Source organism: Stegostoma tigrinum, chromosome 17 (assembly GCF_030684315.1).
Source record: "Stegostoma tigrinum isolate sSteTig4 chromosome 17, sSteTig4.hap1, whole genome shotgun sequence".
Taxonomy (NCBI): domain Eukaryota; kingdom Metazoa; phylum Chordata; class Chondrichthyes; order Orectolobiformes; family Stegostomatidae; genus Stegostoma; species Stegostoma tigrinum.
This window is the reverse complement of record NC_081370.1, coordinates 18,874,333-18,899,064: the sequence shown is the minus strand read 5'-3', so window position 1 is coordinate 18,899,064 and position 24,732 is coordinate 18,874,333. Positions and strand designations below refer to the sequence as shown.

The following is a 24,732-nucleotide window of genomic DNA, read 5'->3' as shown; positions in this document are numbered from 1 at the left end:
TCTGTAAAGATCGTCTGACTCTAACACATTTCTGAAATGTTTTGTAAACACTAACTTCTTGTTTGTACAAGGTTCACCTACAGATTCCTGCTGACACTAACCTCAAGGGTGCACAAGAGTCATCTGGTACAAGGTTCATGTGGTGAAGTCTGCTTGTTATGTTTTACTGTGAATATAAAAATCCCTATTTAATCCTTAAGTAGAAGTAAAGTAACCATCAGTCCACTCATTAGAGACAACTGGTGCTGGTTTAACCTAAGTGTCACTATACCTCAGATGTTGTGAGAGGTTGAAAGCTTCAGGTATTGGAGGAACTGAACATTCACTCCACAAACCAGCTGTGCAGCTAACTAACTGCCTATATAACCCTAACAGTCTAACAAGTGTCTGCAACCGATAGCATGCCAGCTGTGCTTAACCAAACACTGTATCAGTGATAATGGGAACTGCAGATGCTGGAGAATCCAAGATAACAAAGTGTGAAGCTGGATGAACACAGCAGGCCAAGCAGCATCTCAGGAGTACAAAAGCCGATGCTTCGGGCCTAGACCCTTCTAGGCCCGAAGCATCGGCTTTTGAACACCTGAGATGCTGCTTGGCCTGCTGTGTTCATCCAGTTCCACACTTTGTTATCTTAACCAAACACTGTTTGCGAAACTCAGAATGTAGAGTACAACATCAGGTATAATTCTACTGTTAGACAATATTGACTAAATAATGCTGACTGAATTAGGAATTACACAGGAAACCAAATTAAGATTATCAACCAGGCCTATGGTGTGATTTAATGGCATGTCATAGAATCTACATTTATTCACATATGGGACTTTTTTTTTGAAGGCAAAGGGAACATGACCATGCCTTGCGTATTGTTTGCTGAGGAAAGTACTAAAATGACAAGTCAACCTTGCTGCATCCCTTTCGGCCATGCCCTGATAAATGAACTTGCCTGGTTTGACTTAACTGACAATTAACAGTTCCTTCTGCATATCAATGCTAACTGTAGCCCAAACAATCAGCACACTCTTTTCATGCTGTATACATTATTGTTTCTTATCTAAAACTGTTTTCTTGTGTTTGAGTCCTGATGAAACACAAAAAAGCTTCAACTTCAAGTCTGTTTTTAGCAAACTTCAAAAAAATACAATCAGATTTATCAGGCATGAGCTATCATTTATAAATCTATATCTCTCGCTGAGTATTGAAAATTTTCCAGGTATTCAGTCAGGCTGCCCTTTAATAAAGACTCTTTAAAACATTTCCAAAAACAGACGTTAAATCTATAATTCTGTAGTTTTCCTTTGTCACCTTTCTTAAAAAGTGAAATGACATGTTCTCTTTTCAAATCTAAAGCAGGCTTCCCAATTCAAGAGAATTTTAGAAAATAATAATTAGGGCCTCAGCAATACTCTCAACTATTTTCATTGAAATGGGATCCTGCAGTGAACAGTCCTTGAAAACTTTAAGATTTATCATTCTCTAGTAGCACCATTGTTTTCATTACTGGTGGTATTTAATGATGTTAATGCTGTTGAATATTATAGAGAAGAGGTCAGACCCTCTGTTGTTGGATATTCCCGATGCCTGGTACTAATCTTGTGTAATCCAGTCTGAGCATAGGTTAAAGCAAGTAAGTGCCACTTTGTATCACTGTTAGCCACAGCTTGCATCATCTTGCATGTGTAGTCATTGGTCATAGTGGATCAGTCCTCCATTTGTGGACAGGCCACACTTGGACAATTGTCCATAATGTCTGGAGATTCTATTAGACTATTTGCTTGTTCTAATTTGTCTTGTTATTTTAATCACTGTAATAATGATATATTCAGTTGTAGCAGTGCAGGGTCAAGCTTTATTGAAACATCATATTCCACCATTCTGACAATAGTTTTCCTATACAATAATTTTCTCACACTGAAAACACCATTGCTTTCTTTGATTGTTACATTTCAGTAATATTATCAGTGAGGCAAAAATGCATAGAGGTGACAGTATAAGGATATACACAAAAGTAGATAGTATAACCAAAGAATTTTCAGTATGCTAAGATGCCAGTATATAATTACAGTACATTTTATCATTCTCAATCCCTTCCAATTGTCCCATGAGCATGGTGACGTTGTCTTACTTAGCTCAGTAACTTTTTCACAAGCCACAAAGATCACGTAGGTATATTCCCCATCACAGACCTTGCAGAGTGCTTTTATTGCATCAATCTCTATTTCTGGAGATGCTCAATTCCCACACCCTTTACACAACAGGCACCTTATAGTCCCAGATTAAGTAGAAGGCACTTTAATCGATTTTGCAATGGTCTGAATTTAATGTGTCCTCACCTCACAGGCTGATCAAGCAATTAGGTGTTCAGAGAATGCCAGCTCTCAATCCCACAGATGCTGGATGTGGATCTCTGGAACAGCTTCTTTTGAGGGATGGCTAGGTCTGAAGCCCAAATTTTCCACTGTACAGCCAGGACCCTGTCAGTCTCTAATGTGTGCAGTGCACTCGGCTGCTTATTGACATCAGGTGGAGTCATTCAAATTGGCTGAAGTATAACAAATAAATAGTTTGTAGGTGTTGACCAATGTTCTCTTTGTATTCAATTACAGAACAAAGACATGACAGACCAGCTTCTATTCCAGATCTTGTCGAAAATCAAACATATTCGAGCACAAGCTTCAGACCTCTACCAATACAGGCCAGTCACGGTCTGCATCAGTATGACAACCGATTCCTCCAATCACGTGGAGATGAGAATAACTGTGTATATGCTACTGTTCCAAAATCTTCACATGGGAACCGAGCAAAACATCCAACACTTCCTGCCAGAAGCAAAAGATCAACACCAATAGGTAAAGACATTTTGTTTCCGGTATCAATTCAGGTGAATCACTTGGACTTGTGATTCCAGTCTCAAACAGTCAGGAAGGATCACAGATGTCAGCCTGTAAGGTTGAGCACTTTAGATAAAATGCATTTTATCACATAAGGAGCCGTATTTTTTTTTTACTCATAGGATGTGGGAACTACTGACAAGGCCAGTATTTATTGTCAATCCTTAACTTCTCTTGAGTTAGGGGACGTAAACAGGTTTTCTAAACTACTGCAGTTTATATGGTGTAGGAACATCCACAGACCTGTCAGGGGCAGAGTTCCAGGATTTTGACACACTGACTATAATGGAACGACAAGATAGCTCCAGATCAGGAAGGTGTCTGATCATGGTCATAGATAATGCCATCAAATGCCTGCAATGAAAATACATCCTCGTGAGGAAGAAGGATTCTAAGTAGAGAATAAGCCAAGCATAGTGATGCTGGGAGGACACAATGTAGCAAAGGCTAGAGGTAAGCCAGAGGATTGGGAAATTTTTAAAACCCAATGAAAGAGAACCAAGAAAAGGGCAAACTTGCAAATAATGTTATGACAAATGAGATGATAGTGAATGAAAGGTGAATTTTATATATTCTCAGTGTTTTCATTTATGTTCTGTGTTGTGTTATCAGATGAGGAAGACAACCAGGCTCCACCTCTGCCTCCACGTCTTAATTCTTTCAGTACACGTCAGTTGTCTGCAACTCTGCCGTGTTCACTGAATGAACCCCCTCTGGTCCCTCCTCCAAGGCCTAAACGAAGTAGGTTGGCTCAAAATAAATAAAATTATGTTGTTTCTTAACATGATTGAATTGTGCAACTTGACTGCCCATGTAATAAGAGTAACTAAAGTTTAAAAGTAATTAATTAAAGCTCTGGGAGTGATCTGGAACATACGTAACTTACTCCTGGCCCTTTATGTTACTTGTTCTTGCTCCACTGTTTCATTCTTGAGTTTATTGAATTATTGAGTTGATTAAAATTGTTGCTATCCTCTTTGTAAGTTGTTGATTAATGTAATAATAAGAGTATAGGGTGAGTTTTAATATTTCAATGTCACTGTATTCTTGTAGATTTTCCAGCCCCTAAGAACTCTGGTTCTCACCCGAGCAAGAAAGCTAATGTAAACGTGGTCTCTGTTAACCTGGGAAAATTGGTAGATATCAGTAATGGTAAGTATATGACCAGGCTTAATGCTCTTTTACACAGAAATGTAAAGGGATCCAAATGCTCATTGCAGGCCAAATCCTTTGATCTTTTACACTAAGATGGAAAATGTATAACTATTTTTACCCCAATGCTGGTTTTACATCTTAACCATCCCATATTTAAATCCATAATTGTTGTTGTGAATCATTAGATCATTAAAAAAAATAGAAGCACCTAAATACATTTCACAGTAAAACTATCCATATATAGTGACTTCCTAGTGCGGAGACTGTTGTTGTGGTTAGGTCTGTCTGGCAAATTTGCTTTCATGCATGCTAACAGATTTTTTTAGTGTTTGGTCAGTATTTTAACCCATGCTTCATCTTCTTAATGTTTCATGGGAGAACCTACTTAATTTCACTTGAATATGCATTGTCAATTTCAAAGAGGTGGGTTGAAAGTTCATCGAAGGATATTGTAACAAATCCTGATCAGTTGCTGTGGGTCAGAAGCCAGTCTGAGCAAATCATTGGATGGAATTGAAGGCTGTTGGAACTGACTGTTAATTCTGATGTGAGTTTGGCACCAACTGAATCAGACTGAACTTGAACTCTTTCTTTCTGCTGTGTTACAGTGCAAAGCCAAACTGTGAAAGCGATCTACTGCCAAAGGTGTTCTGCAGCTTTGTCCAGCATTAGTCGGATTCACCAAAAATATGCAGATATTGTGAGTTCCACAGCAGTGCTATCGTGGTGGTTGTTGGGCATAGCTGGGAATCTAGATTCTTTCTAAAAGCATCAGTCCTATAATTCAAAGATCATGATACATAACAGTCCTCACTGCTGTGATTCCTCAGTTAACAATTTTGGATTACCCATGTTGCATGATTACTGAGGATTGTGAACTTGTAACAGGAAGCCTCATAACAGTTTCAATTGAGAAGGAAGCTAATGCCATTTTAATTTACTTCATGATCATGAGCCACCATCAAAAGATCACCAAACAAGATTTTACTTATTGTAATTATTACATTAACATGAATCAGACTCAGAATTAATTTAACACAAATTTTTTTAAAAATGAGCAGCTATCATGGTGTAGTAGTGTCTCTAACTCTGAGCCAGGAGACGTTTGTTCAAGTCCCACTTTCTCCAGATAAGTGTATTAAGGTCTCAGAACCAGTTGATTAGTAAATATCTTAAAAGGCAAATGACGTGAGCACTAGTTTCTGCATTCTGAAGTTCTCAAACTCAGCCTCTGATACACAGAAATGATCATTTACCCACCCAATCGATTCAGCCCTTCCATTGTGTTCACTGGTAATTGTATGAGTTCCCTGAATACAGTTGATACTGACAAAGATTACATCTACAAACTTGGTCATGCCAGTCCTGAAGGGCATACAATCAACAATACTGAGTTCACAATCTGGTCCTTTTGTACTAACCTTCAGCTTTTTTACATGTCTGAACCTACTTAAGCCACTTTTAGGGTTCAGTCCCAGTTAGGTCATTCATAAGACACTTCTCCAAGAGCTTCTGGAATTCTATTTTTCTGCTTCCTGTCAAAATGAAAACTGACCTATTCATAGAGTTTTTTTTCCTGATTTTGGCTCTCACACATTCTGTGTTCCTTCTTCTTTCTTTGTCTTCTGTCTCATTCTGCCTACCTCTCGTTCCCCTTTGTCTCTGGCCAAAAGGTTTCCACAACATAACCTCCTTCTTAATAACAAAGTGTGAAGCTGGATGAACACAGCAGGCCAAGCAGCATCTCAGGAGCACAAAAGCTCCAGAGCGAGGAGGGTAACTTCTTCAGGTTAGGCATCCCTGGATGCTGCTTGGCCTGCTGTGTTCATCCAGCTTCACACTTTGTTATCTTGGATTCTCCAGCATCTGCAGTTCCCATTATCACTGATAACCTCCTTCTTGTTGGTACTGTATCCGTGTCCAGGATCAACAGTTGACATGTATTTTCTTATTATCCACGAAAATCACCATTGATCGCTTTACAACTTGTACTAACTTATAAATGACCTTTTCAATTCCAAAACAGATATTGCGGGAAAAGCTCAGCAGGTCTGGCAGCATCTGCAGAGAGAAATCAGACTTTATATTTCGGGTCTGAAATGTCAACTCTGTTTTCTCTCCACAGATGCTGCCAGGCCTTCTAAGCTTTGCCAGCAATGTCTATTCTTGTTTCTGATTTCCAGCATCCACAGTTTTTTTGGTCCTTTTCAAATAGTTTTGAAACAATTATGGATTTTCCATGAATTTTAAAGAAATTAGGAATTTCCTTTACTATTTCAAATTTAAAGATCATCGCAACTGGCAAAGTACAAAATTGAACAAAATATGTTAAATAGTTGTGATTAAATGGCATGCCCATTTTAAGGTTAGTCTGGTTACAGGTTAGGCCTGTTATTCTTACTCCAGCATGGGGTGTCCCAAACTCTAACTTAATGTTATGAGTTATCAGTAACTGTTTATCCACATTACCTTTCTGTTAAATGTCAAACTGTTGGCCTTTTTCTTCCTTATCCAGATATGGCCTTGCGAATTTTGTAATAAACATAATGTGGTCACTCGATCCTTCAGTACGATACCCAACAGTCAAGATGTCATGTATCTCTCGGGGTTTGTCAATGAAGATTACGTAAACGTGGATGACTCATTGGTTGTTTTCTGCATTGATGTCTCTGGAAGCATGTGTGCAACAAATGAGGTAAGGAAAGCTCCTGGGGTCTCTCAGAGATTCCCAATTGTTAAGCAAATTCATTTGACTCTTGGAAGTAACTTCATCAGCTACAGCATCATCACATTGCATGGCAATGCCCACTGTCAACCAATGCATTTACAATAACAACACTAAACATAGGATTACACTTAACATTTTAGTAATGAAGCTACTTAAAAATTGGGAAAAGTCATATTATTGTATTTAGAAGTTAGAATCCCTACAGTGTGGAAACAGGCCATTCAGCCCAAAAAGTCCACACTAACTCTCTGAAGAGCACCCCACCCTGACTCATCCCCCCCCCATCCCGGGTAATCCACCTAACCTGCATATGCCCGGTTACTGTAGGTAATTTAGCTTGACCAATCCATCTAACCTGCACATCTTTGGACTGTGAGAGGGAACTGGAGCACCTGAAGGAAACCCATGTAGACATGGGGAGAATGTGCAAACTTGACACAGACAGTTGCTCGAGGCTGGAATTGTACCCGGGGCCCTGGCACGTGCTAACCACTGATTCACCGTAATTCTAATCCTATAAAATATAGAATATATAATTATGACTATGTTTAGCATGTATATACTATTTCTCTGGCAATGTGAAGTTTGGGCGGAGGCATCTTTGGGGTGAGGAGCATGTGGTCCAGGCTGGTTTGCGTGTGTGTGTGTGTGTGTGTGTGTGTGTGTGTGTGTGTGTGTGTGTGTGTGTGTGTGTGTGTGAGTGTTTTTTGTGTGGGGTGGTATTTGTGTGTGGTGCATATGTATAGGGATATGTGTGTGTGGTGCATGTACATGGAGGTATGTGTGTGTGGTGCATGTGTGTGGGTGTTTGTGTATGTGGTGCATGTGTGTGGGGTACATGTGTATGGTGCATGTGTGTAGGGGTATGTGTGTGTGGGGGTATGTGTGTGTGGTGCATGTGTGTGGGGGTATGTGTATGTGGTGCATGTGTGTGGAGTATGTGTTTATGGTGCATGTGTGTGGGGGTATGCGTGTGTGCTGCATGTGTGTGGGGGTATGCATGTATGGTGCGCGTGTGTGTGCGCGTGTGTGTGTGTGTGTGTGTGTGTGTGGTGTGTGGTGTGTGGTGTGTGGTGTGTGTGTGTGTGTGTGTGTGTGTGTGTGTTTGTGTGTGTGTGTGTGTGTGTGTTGAGAGAAGGGTAGTGGTGGTGTTGAGTGGGTGTTACAGATTCTGTTGCATAGTTCTCCAGGATTTTATAATATTCTAACTAGCGAGTTTTGAGAAGATTTGTAGCTCAGATTGAGGTTCTGGATGTGAGTTTGCTCGCTGAGCTGGAAGGTTAGTTTTCAGACATTTCGTCACCTTTTTTTTGAAAAAATATACGTCATTCATAAGATGTACAAAAAATAAAACATATTTATACACCTACCCAGTCATGCAGGCCGCTCCAGGTTACCCAGGGGGTACATACATCAACTAAAGGAAAAAAACAAACAAAGAAGAAAAAAAAACAAAGCAAAGAAAATACCCCGGCAGTGGTCACCCCGCACAGTCCCAGTTGGCCCCCTGACCAGTTGGGGAAGGCGCCAGCTGGGCCCAGGTACCAGATAGGGCCCTTTTTTCTATTCTGGACAAGGTGTTTCACATCGTGGTCTTTCCTCACCGCACCTTGGCGGCGGCTGCCCCAAGCTTTAGTGCGTCCCTCAGCACGTAGTCCTGGACCTTGGAGTGCGCCAGTCTGCAACATTCGGTCGGGGTCAGTTCTTTCAGCTGGCAGACCAGCAAGTTGCGGGCAGACCAAAGAGCGTCTTTCAGTGCATTCATGGTCCTCCAGGCGCAGTTGATGTTGGCCTCGGTGTGCGTGCCCATAGAGCACGGAATCCCGCGTCACGGAGCTGCTCGGGACGAGCCTCGACAAATACCACTGCATCCCCCTCCAGACCTCCTGCGCATAGGCACACTCCAGAAGGAGGTGATCGACAGTCTTGTCCCCCCAGCAGCCACCTCGAGGGCAGCGTGCGGTGGCGCAGAGATTCCGGGCATGCATAAAGGATCTCACTGGCAGAGCCCCTCTCACTGCCAGCCAAGCAATGTCCTTGTGCTTGTTTGAAAGTTCTGGCGATGAGTCATTCTGCCAAATGACTTTGGCAGTCTGCGTGGGGAATCACAGGACGGGATCCACCCTCTCCTTTTCCCGAAGGGTCTCGAGGATACTACGTGCTGACCACTGCCTGACGGCCTTGTGGTCAAAGGTGTTTCCTTTCAAAAATTTCTCCACGAAGGACAGGTGGTACGGAACGGTCCAACTACTCGGAGCGTTCCGTGGCAACGAGGCCAGGCCCATCCTTCGCAACACCGGGGACAGGTAGAACCTCAGTGAGTAGTGACACTTGGTGGTTGCGTACTGAGGGTCTACGCACAGCTTGATGCAGCCGCACACAAAGGTAGCCGTCAGGGCAAGGGTGGCATTCGGTACGCCCTTTCCCCCATTTTCCAGGTCTTTGTACATGGTGTCCCTGCGGACCCGGTCCATCCTCGACCCCCAAATGAAGTGGAAGATGGCCCGGGTGACTGCAGCGGCGCAGGTCCAGGGAATAGGCCAGGCCTGTGCCACATACAACAGTACCGAAAGCCCCTCGCACCTGACAACCAGGTTCTTATCTGCGATGGAGAGGGACCGGAGCGTCCACCTGCCCAGCTTCTGCTTCAATTTGGTGATACGCTCCTCCCAAGTCTTAGTGCACACCCCAGCTCCACCAAACCAAACACCCAGCACCTTCAAGTAGTCTGTCCTGACGGTGAAGGGGATGAAGGAGCGGTCGTCCCAGTTCCCGAAGAACATGACCTCGCTCTTACCCCTATTGACTTTGGCACCTGAGGCCAGTTCAAACTGGCTGCAGATGTCCAATAGTCTACTCACCGACCGACGATCGGTGCAGAAGACGGCGACATCGTCCATGTACAGGGAGGTCTTGACCTGAAGGCCTCCACTGCCTGGGATAGTCATGCCCTTCAGGCTCACGTCCTTCCTGATGGATGCGGTGAAGGGCTCCACACAGCACACGATCAAGGCAGGAGAGAGCGGGCAGCCCTGCCTGGCTCCAGATCTAACAGGAAAACTGTCCGATTCCCACCCGTTGATCGAGACTGCGCTAACGATGTTGGCGTAAAGCAGCCAGATCCAATTGCGGATGCCATCCCCGAGCCCCAATTTGGAGAGGACGTCCCCCATGTAAGCATGAGAGACCCTGTCGAAGGCCTTCTCCTGGTCCAGGCTGACGAGGCAGGTGTCCACCCGCCTGTCCTGTATGTAGGCGATCGTATCCCTGATGAGCGCGAGGCTCTCAGCGATCTTCCTGCCCGGCACAGCACAGGTTTGGTCAGGGTGAATCACCGACTCCAGGACAGACCTGACCCGGTTGGCTATGATCTTGGCCAGGATTTTGTAGTCCACGTTCAATAGTGAAATGGGACGCCAATTCTTAATTTCTTCTCTCTCCCCCTTCCTCTTGTAAATGAGGGTGATGATGCCCTTCCTCATAGACTTGCACATTTCCCCTGCCCGAAGCGCACTATCGTACACCTCCTGCAGGTCCTGGCCGACCAGGTCCCACAGAGCGGAATACAGCTCGACCGGTAAGCCGTCGCTCCCGGGAGTCCTATTCCTCTCCACGGGCTTGAGGGCTCTGGCCAGCTTGTCCAGGGATATCGGCCAGTCCAGCCACTCCCTCGTGCCGTCATCTAAGACCTCCGTGATAGACGACAGGAACGACTCGAAGGCCGTGCTATCCGTGGGCTTCGTGTCGTACAGTCCTAGAAGGATCTGCTGATCCTCAAAATGTTGGGCCGAGACGACGTCACCGAGCCATCGTCCTCCTTCAGCCGGCTAAGCACAGAGCTCTCTTTGTGCACTTTCTGAAAGAAGAAACGCGAGCACGTCTCGTCCTGCTCCACGGAGCGGACCCTGGACCGGAAGATTATCCTGGAGGCCTCCGCGGCGAAGAGCGAGGCTTGCTGGCCCCTCACCTCGCGGAGGTCCTCCGTGACATCGATCCCCATCAACTGCAGAAGGAGCAGGTTCTGCACCCTTTCTGGAGTCACGACAGCTTTCCCCACCTCTCTCTCGCCTTCCGAACACCCTTGAGGACAAAGAACCTCTTGATGTTCTCCATCACCGTCTCCCACCAGTCGCCCGGAGACTCAAAGAGGGGTTTCACGGTTCTCCAACCGGCGTACTCCCTCTTAAGTTCCTCGACGTTCTCTGGGGTCAACAGAGTAGTGTTGAGCTTCCACGTCCCCTTGCCGGCCGGCTGGTCGTCCTGTAAGTGACAGTCGGCCAGCAGGAGGCAGTGGTCAGAGAAGAACACCGGCTCGACGCCGGTGGACCTGACCGAGAACGCCCGTGACACAAACAGGAAGTCTATCCTTGAGCTAATAGACCCGTCTGGCCGCAACCAGGTGTACCTCCGCTGCGCTCCATCTGCAGGGGTGCTGAAGACGTCGAGCAGCTTGGCGTCCTTCACCGTGCCCATGAGGAGTCTGGACGTGACGTCCAGTTGACTCCCCCCACCCACTGTCCCCACGCCGGATCTTCCATCTGCATTGATGATGCAGTTGAAGTCTCCGCCTAGGATGACCGGCCTGGGCATAGCCAGCAGGGGTGGAAGCCGCTGCAGGACGGCCAACTGCTCATTCCGTACCGCTGGGGCGTACACGTTGATCAGCCTCAGGGGAGCGTTCCTGTAGGTGACGTCAGCCACTAGGAGGCGCCCCCCCATCACCTCCTGAACTTGAGAGATGTTGAAGTCACGCCTCCGCAGCAGAATAGCCAGGCCCGAGGAGCGACCTTTATTACCCCCCGACCAGATCAAAGGCCCACAGGTCCAGGCGCCGGACCATTTCCCGTACCTGCCGAGGTGCGGTATCCCGCACGCCTGCAGAAACAGGAGGTCCGCCTTGATGGTGGTCAGGTAGGCCAACGTGGATACACATCTTGCGGTGGACTTGACACTGCGCACATTAATGCTCGCAACTTGTACCCCCATTGTGGGCAGTGACCGCAGTACCCTCCCCAAGTCCAAGGTCCAGCCCCTCTATCTGTCCCTTCATGCCCATTGCTCGGGCTAACTGCTGGATGCTCTCCAGGCTCAGGAAACTGTCCGTGCTGCCTTCCGGGTGGCATCCTCCTGTCGGGGGTGCGGAGGCAAGAGGGTCCGGCTCTGGGTCAGGCTGGGGATGCGCTGTTTCCTCCTTCCCGCCTGGAAGTTCCGGGGGGCCCTCCAGTGCCCCAGCGGCACTTGACTGGGTGTCGGAGGGAGCCTCAGGACACCTCCCGTCGCCTGGAAGCGTGGTGCTGCTTTCCTTCTCCCTCAAGATCTTTAACTTCTGCTTCGGGTAGGCCCTCTCCGAATCCCCCTCATCAGAGGAGATCTTATAGCCCCCCTGTAGCTGCCTCTTCCCGTCTGATGGTTGCGGTTCCTGGGCCCATCGATGCACCTTCCTCCTCGCTTTCCGGACCGTCATCCACTCCCCTGGGTCGCCTGTCGCCGCCTCCATCGACTCCGGGTTGTCGGGGGTGAGCAGAGCCTGCAGGGGCGCTTTGCTGGCCTCGGGCCCATCCTGCGGGGCTGGGCCCTCCTGCACGACCTGGCCCTCCTGCACATTAGTGGGGTCCTTGCAGGGCCCTGGTGCCTTTCTCTCCTCCGGGGGGGCTGGCCCCACATTGCCCCTGCCAGCGACCTGGGCATAGGTGGTCCCCCACTGCGGGCATGCCCTATAGAGGTGGCCCGCTTTCCCGCAAAGGTTGCAGCTTTTCTCTTGAGGGCAATCCTTTGCAAGGTGTCCCTCCTCCCTGCAGATGGTGGCTTGGCAGTCGGCCGCCACATGACCTGACCTACCACAGGCATGGCAGACTTTAGGTTGCCCTGCATAGGTCAGGTAGCCCTTGCTCCCACCGATCGCGAAGCTGGACGGTGGGTGTACGACGTTCCCGTCTGCGCCCATCCTCAGCGTCACCTTGACCTGTCTCTTACTGGTCCAGATGCCAAAGGGGTCCATGATATCAGTTAGGTCCCCTTCCACCTTCACGTACCTTCCAAGGAAGGTCAGGACATCAACTGCTGGCACATGCGGGTCGTACATGTGTACAGTCACCAAACGGCTCCTCTGCGCTGGCATCACAAACAGCGGGACAGCAGTCAATACAGAGAGGGGGCCCTCACCTCCTTTCTCATTGAAAACCTCCAGGAAGCGCTCGCAAAGCTTGGCACTCCTGAAGGTCACATCGTAAAAACCTCGTCCGGGGAAATCCTGCAGGCAGTAAATGTCCGCAGCAGCGAACCCGCAACAGTCCAACAGGACACTCTTCACGAAGAAGGTGCGGTCCACAGGTGCACCTTCATCCACCTTCTTTACGGAAACACGGATGGTGTTCCGGACCCCCTGACCTGGGGCACGAGCACTTGTTGCAGCCATCGTTGCAGGTTGGCTGCTCCCCTGAACCAGCGTTAGGCCAAAGCCAGCATTGAGATCCACTGGTCGCAAGGGCGCACAGCCAACCCGATGTCTTCCTTTCACCTCCAACACAGCACTCTCCTCCTCTCAGTCCACAAGAGAGTGGGTCTTTATTTTGTTCCAGATATAAGCTGGTTCACTGAGCTTGAAGGTTGTTCCCAGATGTTTCATCACCATTCTAGGTAACATCAACAGTGAGCCTCTGACGAAACACTGATATTATGTCCCGCTTTCTATTTATCTGGTTAGGGTTCCTTGGGTTGGTGATGTCATTTCCTGTTCTTTTTCTCAGGGGATGGTAGATTGGCTCCAAATCAATGTGTTTGTTGATGGAGTTCCGGTTGGAATGCCATGCTTCTAGGAATTCTCGTACGTGTCTCTGTTTGGCTTGTCCTAGGATGGATGTGTTCTCCCAATCAAAGGGGTGTCCTTCCTCATCTGTACGTAAGGATACGAGTGATAGTGGGTCACGTCGTTTTGTGGCTAGTTGATGTTCATGTATCCTGGTGGCTAGCTTTCTGCCAGTTTGTCCAATGTAGTGTTTGTCACAGTTCTTGCAAGGTATTTTGTAGATGCCTCTCTGATGAAGGGTCTAGGCCCGAAATGTCTGCTTTTGTGCTCCTGAGATGCTGCTTGGCCTGCTGTGTTCATCCAGCCTCACATTTTATTATTTTGTAGATGACGTTTGTTTTGTTTGTTGTCTGTTTAGGGTCTTTTAAGTTCATTAGCCGCTGTTTTAGAGTGTTGGTGGGTTTGTGGGCTACCCTGATGCCAAGAGGTCCGAGTAGTCTGGCAGTCATTTCGGAAATGTCTTTGATGTAGGGGAGAGTGGTTATGGTTTCTGAGCCCGTTTTGTCTGTTTATTTGGGTTTATTGCTGAGAAATCGGCAGACTGTGTTCATAGGGTACCCATTCTTTTTGAATACCTGTATAGGTGATTTTCTTCTGCTCTGCGTAGTTCCTCTGTGCTGCAGTGTGTGGTGGCTCATTGGAATAATGTTCTAATGCAGCTTCGTTTGTGGGTGTTGGGATGGTTGCTCCTGTAGTTCAGTATTTGGCCCGTATGTGTTGTTTTCCTGTAGAAAATTCTAACTTCTCATGGGTAACTATTAAACTTGGCTGAATTAGACCATCTGAAGTTTCCACCTTTATGAGGCTATTTCAGGAGATTTTAGACACAGGATAATTGTCCTACCAGAAGTTTCAATTTCCTGAGCAATTCTTATGGTGCTTGGCATGCCATGGATTCTGCTGGGTCCCATAAGTAATCTCCATCAAAGCTGCTCCAACTACTGTCTAGCTGTAGCTATTTGAATGTCCTTGCCCTTGACAAGATGTTAAACTGAGGTCCAACCTGACTGCTTTGCTTATTCAGATAGATAGTAGTCATCTCATGACACTTTTTAAAGGATAGCAAAGAGTTTCTTTTGATGACAGATGAGCATTCCTCCTTGAATCGACATCAGTAAAAGCAAATGAAATGGGCTCTTGAAGGGTGTGCAGTGACTGTTGGGTTTAGCGAGGTAACTGTCACTACAGTCCAAACGTATTTATTGTATGAAGAGATCAGAGATAATTTGACAAAATTGATGCCAGTGAAACGCTGAACTGTACAATGCTCATGATATGTGAAATATTGAGACATTTCTACAGTAGAATACGAAGTGGGAAAATATGGACGTCAAATACAAAGATCAAGCATTATTGTGTTAGTCATATAATAGGTTCATTAAGCATATCATGATGTTTATCTTTCAAAATTGTTGCTTTCAGAGGATACGTATTATTATTTCCATATAACTTCTTTAATCGTTTCCAATACAGAGAACTGATTTACTTCAGTGCACTGTGATACTTTGCTTTGGATTCTTGAAATGCAGCATTATGGTCATCATGGGACCATTAAGATGGTTTACACCTAAACAAGAAGCCATTTCTAAACTAACTCCAAGACCATCTGTTCTGCTTTATAGATTGAGGTTGCTGATGACGTTTCCAGAACAGTTCATATATCAAGGCTGCAGGTAATTGTTTGCTTTGATGTTTCCGAGTGGGAGTGTGGAGACCTGAAGGGTAATGTACTGAATGTTTGGATTTTTGGGATATTGGGTCTCCTCTACCTCCACTGCATATCTTGCCTCAAAACCCTAGTTTGAAAATAGACACACTAAAGATCCTGTATGTGATAAAACTATACTTTGTTACTTCATAACGTCTTCATCCTTTACAGTTGTTCTCTTATTTCTATTATTATTTGATATCCGTACATAACTAACAATTATCAGTCACAGTAGCATATCATTTGACAAGCGTCCAGCTCATAAAATAGATTCATGAAACAATAACTGAACATTCTCCCTGCTCCCCCTACCCCACTACACTCCTCACCTATTTTCTCAAAAATATGTTTGTCACAACGACAAAGAAAAGAGACATTGTATGGAGATCTGACCAGGGAGGTAAATCTGAGAAGATGCCAAACTTTGCTCCTTTTGTTTTAGTTTTTCATGGAGACACAGGCTTGGAAACGGAGCTACAATGAACTATCCAAACCTAGTTGTGGCTGGCTTGTGTGTGCAAATATATCAGTTTAGTTGTAAGTGGGGAGAGCGATGTAACAAGGGAGAATAAAAGACAAACTAAAGGTAAAGGAAATGCAATTTAGAAAACTAATCACTTCTTTCAGTCGAGCGAGATACATATGTTTTAAATTCAATCTTATATAAACCTCTGAAATAGGCTTTAAATATTATCAATTATTTAAAAACCAGTTTGTTGTTAAGATGAGTGCTTATTTTCCATTCTTCAAATTTCTTACTTTAATTAACAAGCTCCTAAAAATGTTTACTCAGCTCTCTATTTGATTCATCACCTCATTTCAATGTGGTCATACTTGGAAGACCCTCTTGTTTTTAAGAGTTTCACCATCAGTGACATGTTATAAAAAATATATACCTTTTTTAATGAGCAATTTTGCGTAGCATCTCTTTAAACATGACCATTGTTATTGCTATTTTTTAAAAAGTGTTTTCATTGATATCTCTCTGAAGGAGGAGCACTGGATTAGGAACCATTTTGTGCGTCGAATCTCTGAATTTCTACTCTAGTTGGTAAACCTTATCTAAATACACTTGTACCTGGAGTGGTCCTGTATCTGTTGGGTGCAGAGTGTTACACTTAAAGTGAAATTTTCACTAGAAAGCAGTTAGAAGAAGTGCCACAGGAAAATCACTCAAGAAATGCTAGTGTGAGTCACCCATTTTGTAATCAAGATCTAAGTAAGAGAGAATGGCCCTGAGAAATCGTTGCGGGGTAGGCCTAAACATATGACCTCCAGGTGAACATTCCTACTGCCATTCAGCTGGCCTGTTAATACAGCCTCCTGCTGATCCCAATCCCAGGATAGGACAACTCTTGAGTAGTGATTGTAAAGAGGTTAGCCAGCTGGGCATCATAGAATATCAGTTCCCTGATGGGGACTGTTAATCTGGTCCAATCGGGGAGCCCTAGTGATAGAACATTAGCATCTATGGAGTTATTTCACTCTGAACCTTTGGAAATACCTCCATGGTCATAGCTATATCTTTGCACGGGCAGAATTTCCAGAACAAATTAGGCCTTCTCAGAAAGTGAAAGGAAATCTCTGGACTTTAATTTATCTGGGTTCAGATGTCGTTCCTGTGTCTTTTGCTGTAGCCATGGTAACTTACAGAAGGGATAAACTGAAAGCAATAGAGAAACACTGAACAAAACTGAAGTGCGCATGAAAAATTCGGAGTTAATGTTTTGGGTCCAGTGAACCTTTGGACACAAAACGTTCACTCTGACTTTTTCTTCACAGATGCTGCCAGACTTGCTGAGCTTTTTCAGCGACTTCTGTTTTTGTTCCTGATTTACAGCATCCTCAGTTCTTTCGGTTTTTATTCTAAACAAACATTGAAACTGCTTTCTCATCATCAGGTACTATCTGAAAGAAATGTTGCTGAAAGTGAAACATAAAGCAGGGACTAAATGCAAGTTTCATTGCACTAATTGGCATATTTAGAAATAATATTGTGTTGGCTGAACAGATACTTAAAAATTGTTTCTGATAAATTGAAAACCACAGTGTTTGAGGCTGAGTAAAAGAATTATTTTTGTTGTAGGACAGCTAGGGGATCTCAGATACTTCTTAAGAAGTACACTGTCATCTCAATCATGGAAATTGAACTGGAAATTTTCTGGGTTTTGGTTTCAGTCAAAAAAGACTTTCCAGGTAGCTGTGCCAACTGTTACACATTGCGCTGAGATATCGAAAGATGCTGAATTCAAACCCAGTTCCCTACTGCATCATCTGATGCCCATCAGTTGGCTGGGCAAGGGATGAATCAGTTAGAGTATCTGCTGGTTCTAAGTGTATGAGTGGGTTTTGGTTAATAATCCAATAACAGAAGAAAGCTCACTCCATCCATTATCAAACCCTATTGGCCCTGTACTCATTGTCCAAACTTGTATCTGACAAGCATGTTGCTGATAGGACTGGGCAGAATTTAATCCAGGAAATGGAGTTTTCACCTGCCGGTGGAGACCGGCAAGAGCAACATGTTGTCTCCATTGGGAAATTCCTGTCTGTATTCAAGCAGGAAATCCCACCCACCCCAGACAGCTCCTGGCCAATTAGAGGCCAGAAAAACTCAATGGCAGAGAGTGTCACCAGGATTGGATACAACTGCAGGCAATGCACTCACAAGAGGCCCTGAATTGCCAATGAACCCAAGGCCAAAGTTAAAAGAGGCCAATGGATGGGGGACAGAAGGATTGGAGGAAAGCGTGCAGGTGGTTCTTAGCAAACCACAGCCACTATCCCTCTGGTACAACATGCCAAGTCTCTCAATTAGGAACTGAGTGCCTTTGAACAAGCAGCTGCTCTCAAAAGCTCACGAGCAAACCCAACAACAGTTAGCTTGTCAGGCAACCCTGGAGGTGTTTACGCAATCTGGTGCCAGTTGAATTCACATGGTGATGGGACCATAATTGGCCAGAGGTGGTAAGGAGCAGGTCTTCACGTGCTACCCTCCCCCCACCCATCAAATAAAATGCCCCCCCTCACCTTCAAAGCCACATCAGGATGATGTTAAATGCATTATAATTAAACTGTTCCCAACCAGGAAAGTTTTCAGAAGAATTGGAGAACAGCTAGAATGAAGTGGAATAATCTTTGGATCTTTAAAACTTGTTTCAATCTCCCATTGACACCCTTTACATATGTTCTACAGACTGTTTAGTGATCCATGAGTGTCTAGTCAGAGACATTTCCTTTACACAGTCAAAACAAAGTAACGATGATGATAAAGATTCATCATCAAGACTATTCACATCCAAGTCCAGATGTCCATTGGGCATTTGTGTAGAAGTCAGGTTGGGGAGGATAAAGCAATGGGAGATCTAGGCATCTTCTTTCTCAAAATCCATATGAAAATAACAATGTAAAACAAGATTTGATCACTTTCTTCCTTGTTACTAATAGGTTTCAGTTCTTTTTTCAACTAGTGTTTACATGTGGATTCCACAGTAATGAGTATTCAAATCAGCAAGTCCATGAGGTTCATATTAGTTTTGCATATTGGTATATAACAGGCGATATTAAAACAGCTATCCAAATTACACGATACTCAATTCACTTTTCTATTAAAGTCAGTAAAAAAGGAAATCAAGAGAGTTAGAGAATGAACAGTGATAACGAAGTGTGAGGCTGGATAAACACAGCAGGCCAAGTAGCATCTTAGGAGCACAAAAGCTGACGTTTCGGGCCTAGACCCTTCATCAGAAACAGTTTCTGATGAAGGGTCTAGGCCCAAAACATCAGCTTTTGTGCTCCTAAGATGCTGCTTGGCTGCTATGTTCATCCAGCCCCACACTTCGTTATCTTGGATTCTACAGCATCTGCAGTTCCCATTATCTAGAGAATGAACAGTAGCTGTTTCATTTTTTCAGTAAATTAAAATTAGCTGTTGTGCTTTTGAAAACCACACAACCATAAATCTGTCCAATTACTTCATACCCTGAATATGAGTACTTTCTCTAATCCTTAATGTAAATCAGAAACATTGATGCCCATCCTGATTACTTTACTATTCAAACCTATTCAGCCCACTGCAAACCACATTCATTTACAGCATCGCTAAGACTAGCATGGTCAGTATATTAGTGTACCTTTAATGGACATGCTGACATTATCACTGTATCATAGCATATGATCTGAAGGTAAAAAAGTCATATCCCACCTTACCCCAGATCACTTGAAGCATGACATGTTTAGGGGAAGCCCTAAATGAGCTTTTTGCTTCAGTTTTCACTAAGGAAAGGGACCTTGTTGTGAATGAGAACTTTGGAGCAGGAAAACAGGCTTGAACAGATCAAGATTGAGTAAGTTGATGTGCTGGGAATTTTGGCAAACATTAAGATTGATAAGTCCCCAGGGCCAGACCAGATTTATCCTAGGTTGCTCCGGGAAGCGAGAAGGAAGGTTGCTAAGCTGCTGGCGAAGATCTTTGCTTCCTCACTCTCCACGGGAGTCGTACCGGAAGATTGGAGGGAGGCAAATGTTGTTCCTCTTTTCAAGAAAGGGAATAGGGAAATCCCTGGAAATTACAGACCAGAGAGTCTTACATCTGTGGTCAGCAAGGTTTTGCAAAGAATTCTGAGGGCTAGGATTTATGACTATTTGGAAAAGCATAGCGTGATTAAAGGGAGTCAGCATGGCTTTGTGAGGGGCAGGTCATGCCTTACAAATCTTATTGAGCTCTTTGAGGAAGTCATGAGACAGGTTGACGAGGGTCGAGCAGTGGATGTGGTGTACATGGACTTTAGCAAGGCATTTGATAAGGTTCCCCACGGCAGGCTCATTCATAAAGTCAGGAGGTATGGGGTACAGGGTGATTTGGCTGTCTAGATTCAGAATTGGTTGGCTGACAGGAGGCAGAGAGTGGTTGTAGATGGTAAGTATTCTGCCTGGAGATCAGTGCTGAGTGGTGTCCCGCAGGGCTCTGTTCTTGGGCCTCCGCTCTTTGTAGTTTTTATAAATGACTTGGATGTGGAGGTTGAGGGGTGGGTTAGTATGTTTGCTGATGACACAAAGTATGGAGGTGCCGTTGATAGTATCGAGGGCTATTGCAGGCTTCAGCGAGACATTGACAGAATGCAGAGCTGGGCTGAGAAATGGCAGATGGAGTTCGACCTGGATAAATGCGAAGTGATACATTTTGGAAGGTCGAACTTAAATGCTGAATATAGGATTAAAGGCAGGATTCTTGGCAGTGTGGAGGAACAGCGGGATCTTGGTGTTCAAGTGCATAGCTCCCTCAAAGTTGCCGTTCAGTTGGATAAGGTTGTTAAGAAAGCATATGGTGTTTTGGCTTTCATTAACAGAGGGATCGAGTTTAAGAGCCGCGAGGTTATGCTGCAGCTCTACAAAACCCTGGTGAGAGACCACACTTGGAATATTGTGTCCAGTTCTGGTTGCCCTATTATAGGAAAGATGTGGAGGCTTTGGAGACAGTGCAAAGGAGGTTTACCAGGATGCTGCCTGGGCTGGAGGGCTCGTCTTACAAGGAGAGGTTGACTGAGCTTGGACTTTTCTCTCTGGAGAGAAGTAGGAAGAGAGGTGACCTGATCGAGGTGTACAAGGTAATGAGAGGCATGGATAGAGTCGATAGCCAGAGACTTTTCCCCAGGGCAGGATTGACTGCCACGAGGGGTCATAGTTTTAAGGTGTTAGGAGGAAGGTATAGAAGAGACGTCAGAGGGAGGTTCTTCACCCAGAGAGTTGTGACCGCATGGTAGTCGTGGAAGCGGAGTCATTATTGACATTTAAGCGACTGCTGGACATGCACATGGACAGCAGTGAATTGAGGGGAATGTAGGTTAGGTTATTTTATTTTTGGATTAGGATTATTCCACTGCACAACATCGTGGGCCAAAAGGCCTGTACTGTGCTGTACTTTTCTATGTTCTATGTTACTGGAAGCATGTTGCTCACTTGTTGTATAATAGCTTAACGTTAGCCCAGACATGGAAGTCGGCTATTCTAATATTTGCACGTAACAGCCAATTGTAAAAATAGCCTGTTGGACTCTTCAATACCACGATATCCATATTAAGTTTCTCATGTGTCGGAGATAACATAAGGATCATTGCATTATGTAAAGTACCCTGCTGGATGAAAAAGATTGCATCATTGTTAGCAGTAGTGGCTGTTTATTAGAAATGTTCCAATATCTTGGTGGTAGAAAATATCTTGGAAAACTAATTGAAGACCAACCAGAGAGCAGCTTTACACATGAATAAATTTGGACAATCAGCAGTCTCATTTTCTGTGAATACAGAATGCTGTACAAATCTATTGATTAGACACTGAACAGTAAGAAGGGAGACCCAGGTACATTTTGATTGCAATAAGTTCTTTCAAGATAATATACATTTCTAAGACAGTCCTTTTAGTTTTAAATAAGGCAAAAATTACAAATAATGGCAAAACTAAAAGCTATGGACGTGTAACTGAATCTCTGTCTCTCTCCATGTGTTTAAAAAAAATCTAAGATGCTGCTTGTACATTTTTTTTTAAAAAGGCAGTTTTAATAGGGTTGAAAGCACAGCTGATTAAAAAATCTTATCCATGTCCAGACCTCAGTTACTTCCAGCACTTTCTTCCTCTAAATTGGCAGTAGGCCAGTAATAATTACATGCTTTAGATTCAGCCAACACTATTGTAATACGACAAAGTGTACCAAGCCAACAGAATCTGTAAGTGAAGCTGTCTATTGCACCTATCCAATCTGTAAAGCATGTGACACCAAAGGATATTTGGTATACTGTGCAAGAAATGTGGTTGCAAAGGTCAAGCCAGGCCTTAGAATAAAATATAGGTCAGTACAGTGCCACAACACTAGCAGTAAGTGTTAAGAAGTTGCACAACCAGCAACACATTGAAGTTCAGAGTCAACTAGGTGAGAAATAAATTGCAGAAGATTTGATCATTTTGACCATTGAGAGGTGACCTCAGTATATCATGCCATTTTGAAATGTAAACAAGTCCTAATACTGAAGGCATTCTGCTAAGATATTATGTCCATGTCACATTTGAGATACATGGGTATTGTCGCACAAGATGCCCAGCATTCTATACTATCAGAGTATCTAACAACTCATGAATGCATGTGAGGCAAGTTAACTGTATCAGTTTCAGCACCGGAGAGGGCTCATACATCCACACAATGTTCAATCCATCCCTTGGAAGAAAGTAGCTACAGATTTTTCACAATGCACAGAGAAGATTACACTGCTATGATGGAAAATCTTGCTAAATTTCCCATTGTTCAACAACTTAGCAACCCAATGAGTGTGACCATCACTAACTCCATATTTTCAGTTTATTGAGTAACCCAGGGTGAGTAGGGTCTGACAATGGACTGTAGTTCACTGGTAAACCCCCTTTAAGATGTGTGTTCTGAGCGGAAAGTGTATCATATCATGTTGTTGCCCCATTTTCCACACCCAAATAGCCTGCAGAACGTATGCTATGTTCAATCAAATCAATGATTTTTAAGTGTCAAGCTGCAAAGCAAGATGTTCACATTATATTCCTGCACTTTTGTTCAAGACATGTGGAAAAGGAATTACCAGACACTGCATAACTTGGAAGACAAATGCAAGCAACCATGTCAGTAATCAATTGTCTAACCTTTATAAGACACAGGACATTTTTCTTCAAAGATTAAAAATGATACACGATGAGTGAGGAGGTAATGAAATACTGGTTCAGTGCGAAGAAGGGAATGGTAGATGTGTCCAGTGGCATAGGATGGTCAGGTCAGGTGCAGTCCAGTCCAGTCCAACAGACAGGTCAAAGGTAGTTGAGTCCAATGGTGGTGGCAAGGGGGTTTCAGGGTTGAGTGTGAGGGAGGTATGAGACACAGGAAGATATCAGGCCCTGGGAATTTTCAGGTGTCTGGGAACATAAGAGGTTTAGGGGTGGTATAGTTGTGGGTTTATGAGATACATATGGGGTTAGTAGATTAGTTACACAAGAGTTAGACATTGTGTTTAATAGTCTAACTTTTCCTGGGTAGCTGTTTTATTTAATTTTATTGGAACCCTTCAAAATCTCCAATTTAAAGGGAGACTTTCAGAGGGTCCAGATGTGGGGGAATTACCCAGTGAAAAATTCAATTTCTTGAGCAATTCCTTGGGAACTGCAACAGTTGGAATTCCAATGATCTCCATGTGTAACTCTCATCTACACTCAAGTAACCACTGTTTGACAAGCAGAAACTTGGACATGAAGTTTGTACGTAATGGCCAGTTGTAATAAATGTCTGTTGGATTCTTCAATTCCATGTTATCCACATCTAGATCCTTTTGTTACAGGAGATAAAATAAGCATTGCTCCATCGTGTAAAATATCCTGTCGAAGGCAAAATCACATCAGCACCACTATATACCTTGAACTATACATTCAGTTCAGTACCTACTTGTATTGTGTTTGTGTTTTTATGGTGATAAATGATGTTTAGAAATTTAGTGACGTGGTCATGCAATGATGTAACCAATTTTGAAATTAATGTCTTTCATCAATGTAGAGATGGTGAGTGTTTTGTTACAACAAAAAAAGAATTTGGGGTATAATTCATCCTGCAACATGAAATAAACCTAATGGAAAATTCTCCCTGAGACATTGTGATAGTCATGAATTCTCATTGTGGCTTCACTTTAATAATACAGAACTTATAGTTGGACATAGCCTAATGTAGAGTCTGTCGTGCTTCATCAGTTAAACTAACTACAATTGTCTTTTCTACAGAGTGTTCAAGAAGCTATCTTGAAATCTTTGAGTCTCATGACTCAGACCTGTCCTCAAAAGCGAGTCGCCTTGGTTACATTTAATGATGAGGTATAGTGCTATTTAGGAAATATTGTAGATGATACATTGGGTAGATAAACTGATATGTGGAAATATTAGATTGATGGCTTGTATACTTGATTGTCTAGCTTTTTGGGTGAGGGGGTATACCAGGACGCCTCTCCATTTTAAGAGTTTGAAAATCTATCTCTCGCCTCCAGGCCTTAGCAATTGTTGTTCTTGTTAACAGTTCTTCCCAGACATCAATGATACAATTAAGGGTTGTGCCATTACATAGAAAGTATCAGCTCTGATCTACCTTCCAAGTATTTTAGAAAGAGATATGCAATATGTTGAAAGTTGAGGCTGCAATTTGAACAAAAAACTGACAATTTCCTGTCCAATCTTTTGGCCTGCGAGATATCAATAATTTCATTCTGATGTTTACAATTAACAGGGCAACAAAAAAATCCCGTGATTGAGGCAATTGTCCTACATCCCAAAGTGATGATTGCTGTGACACCCTTTAATGTTCTAATTGGTCTCCATGTGCCCAATGATCCAGCTTAATTCTTAAAGCCTCCTCGAGAGCCTATATTAAGAAACCATTTGGCAGAAACCCCCA

General features: G+C 44.0%; 1 protein-coding gene across 2 annotated transcripts in view; it reads left to right on the top strand.

The window, feature by feature from the left end:
* The window catches only part of si:dkey-9k7.3 (circularly permutated Ras protein 1), a 77,114-nt gene that overhangs the window by 27,165 nt on the left and 25,217 nt on the right, over positions 1-24,732 (top strand). For both annotated transcript variants that reach the window (XM_059652013.1, XM_048545798.2), the window contains exons 3-9: positions 2,610-2,852; positions 3,507-3,635; positions 3,948-4,046; positions 4,658-4,749; positions 6,565-6,744; positions 15,205-15,255; positions 24,069-24,158. In XM_059652013.1, the coding sequence (XP_059507996.1) occupies positions 2,610-2,852; positions 3,507-3,635; positions 3,948-4,046; positions 4,658-4,749; positions 6,565-6,744; positions 15,205-15,255; positions 24,069-24,158 (884 nt within the window). The remainder of the gene's footprint in view (positions 1-2,609; positions 2,853-3,506; positions 3,636-3,947; positions 4,047-4,657; positions 4,750-6,564; positions 6,745-15,204; positions 15,256-24,068; positions 24,159-24,732) is intronic.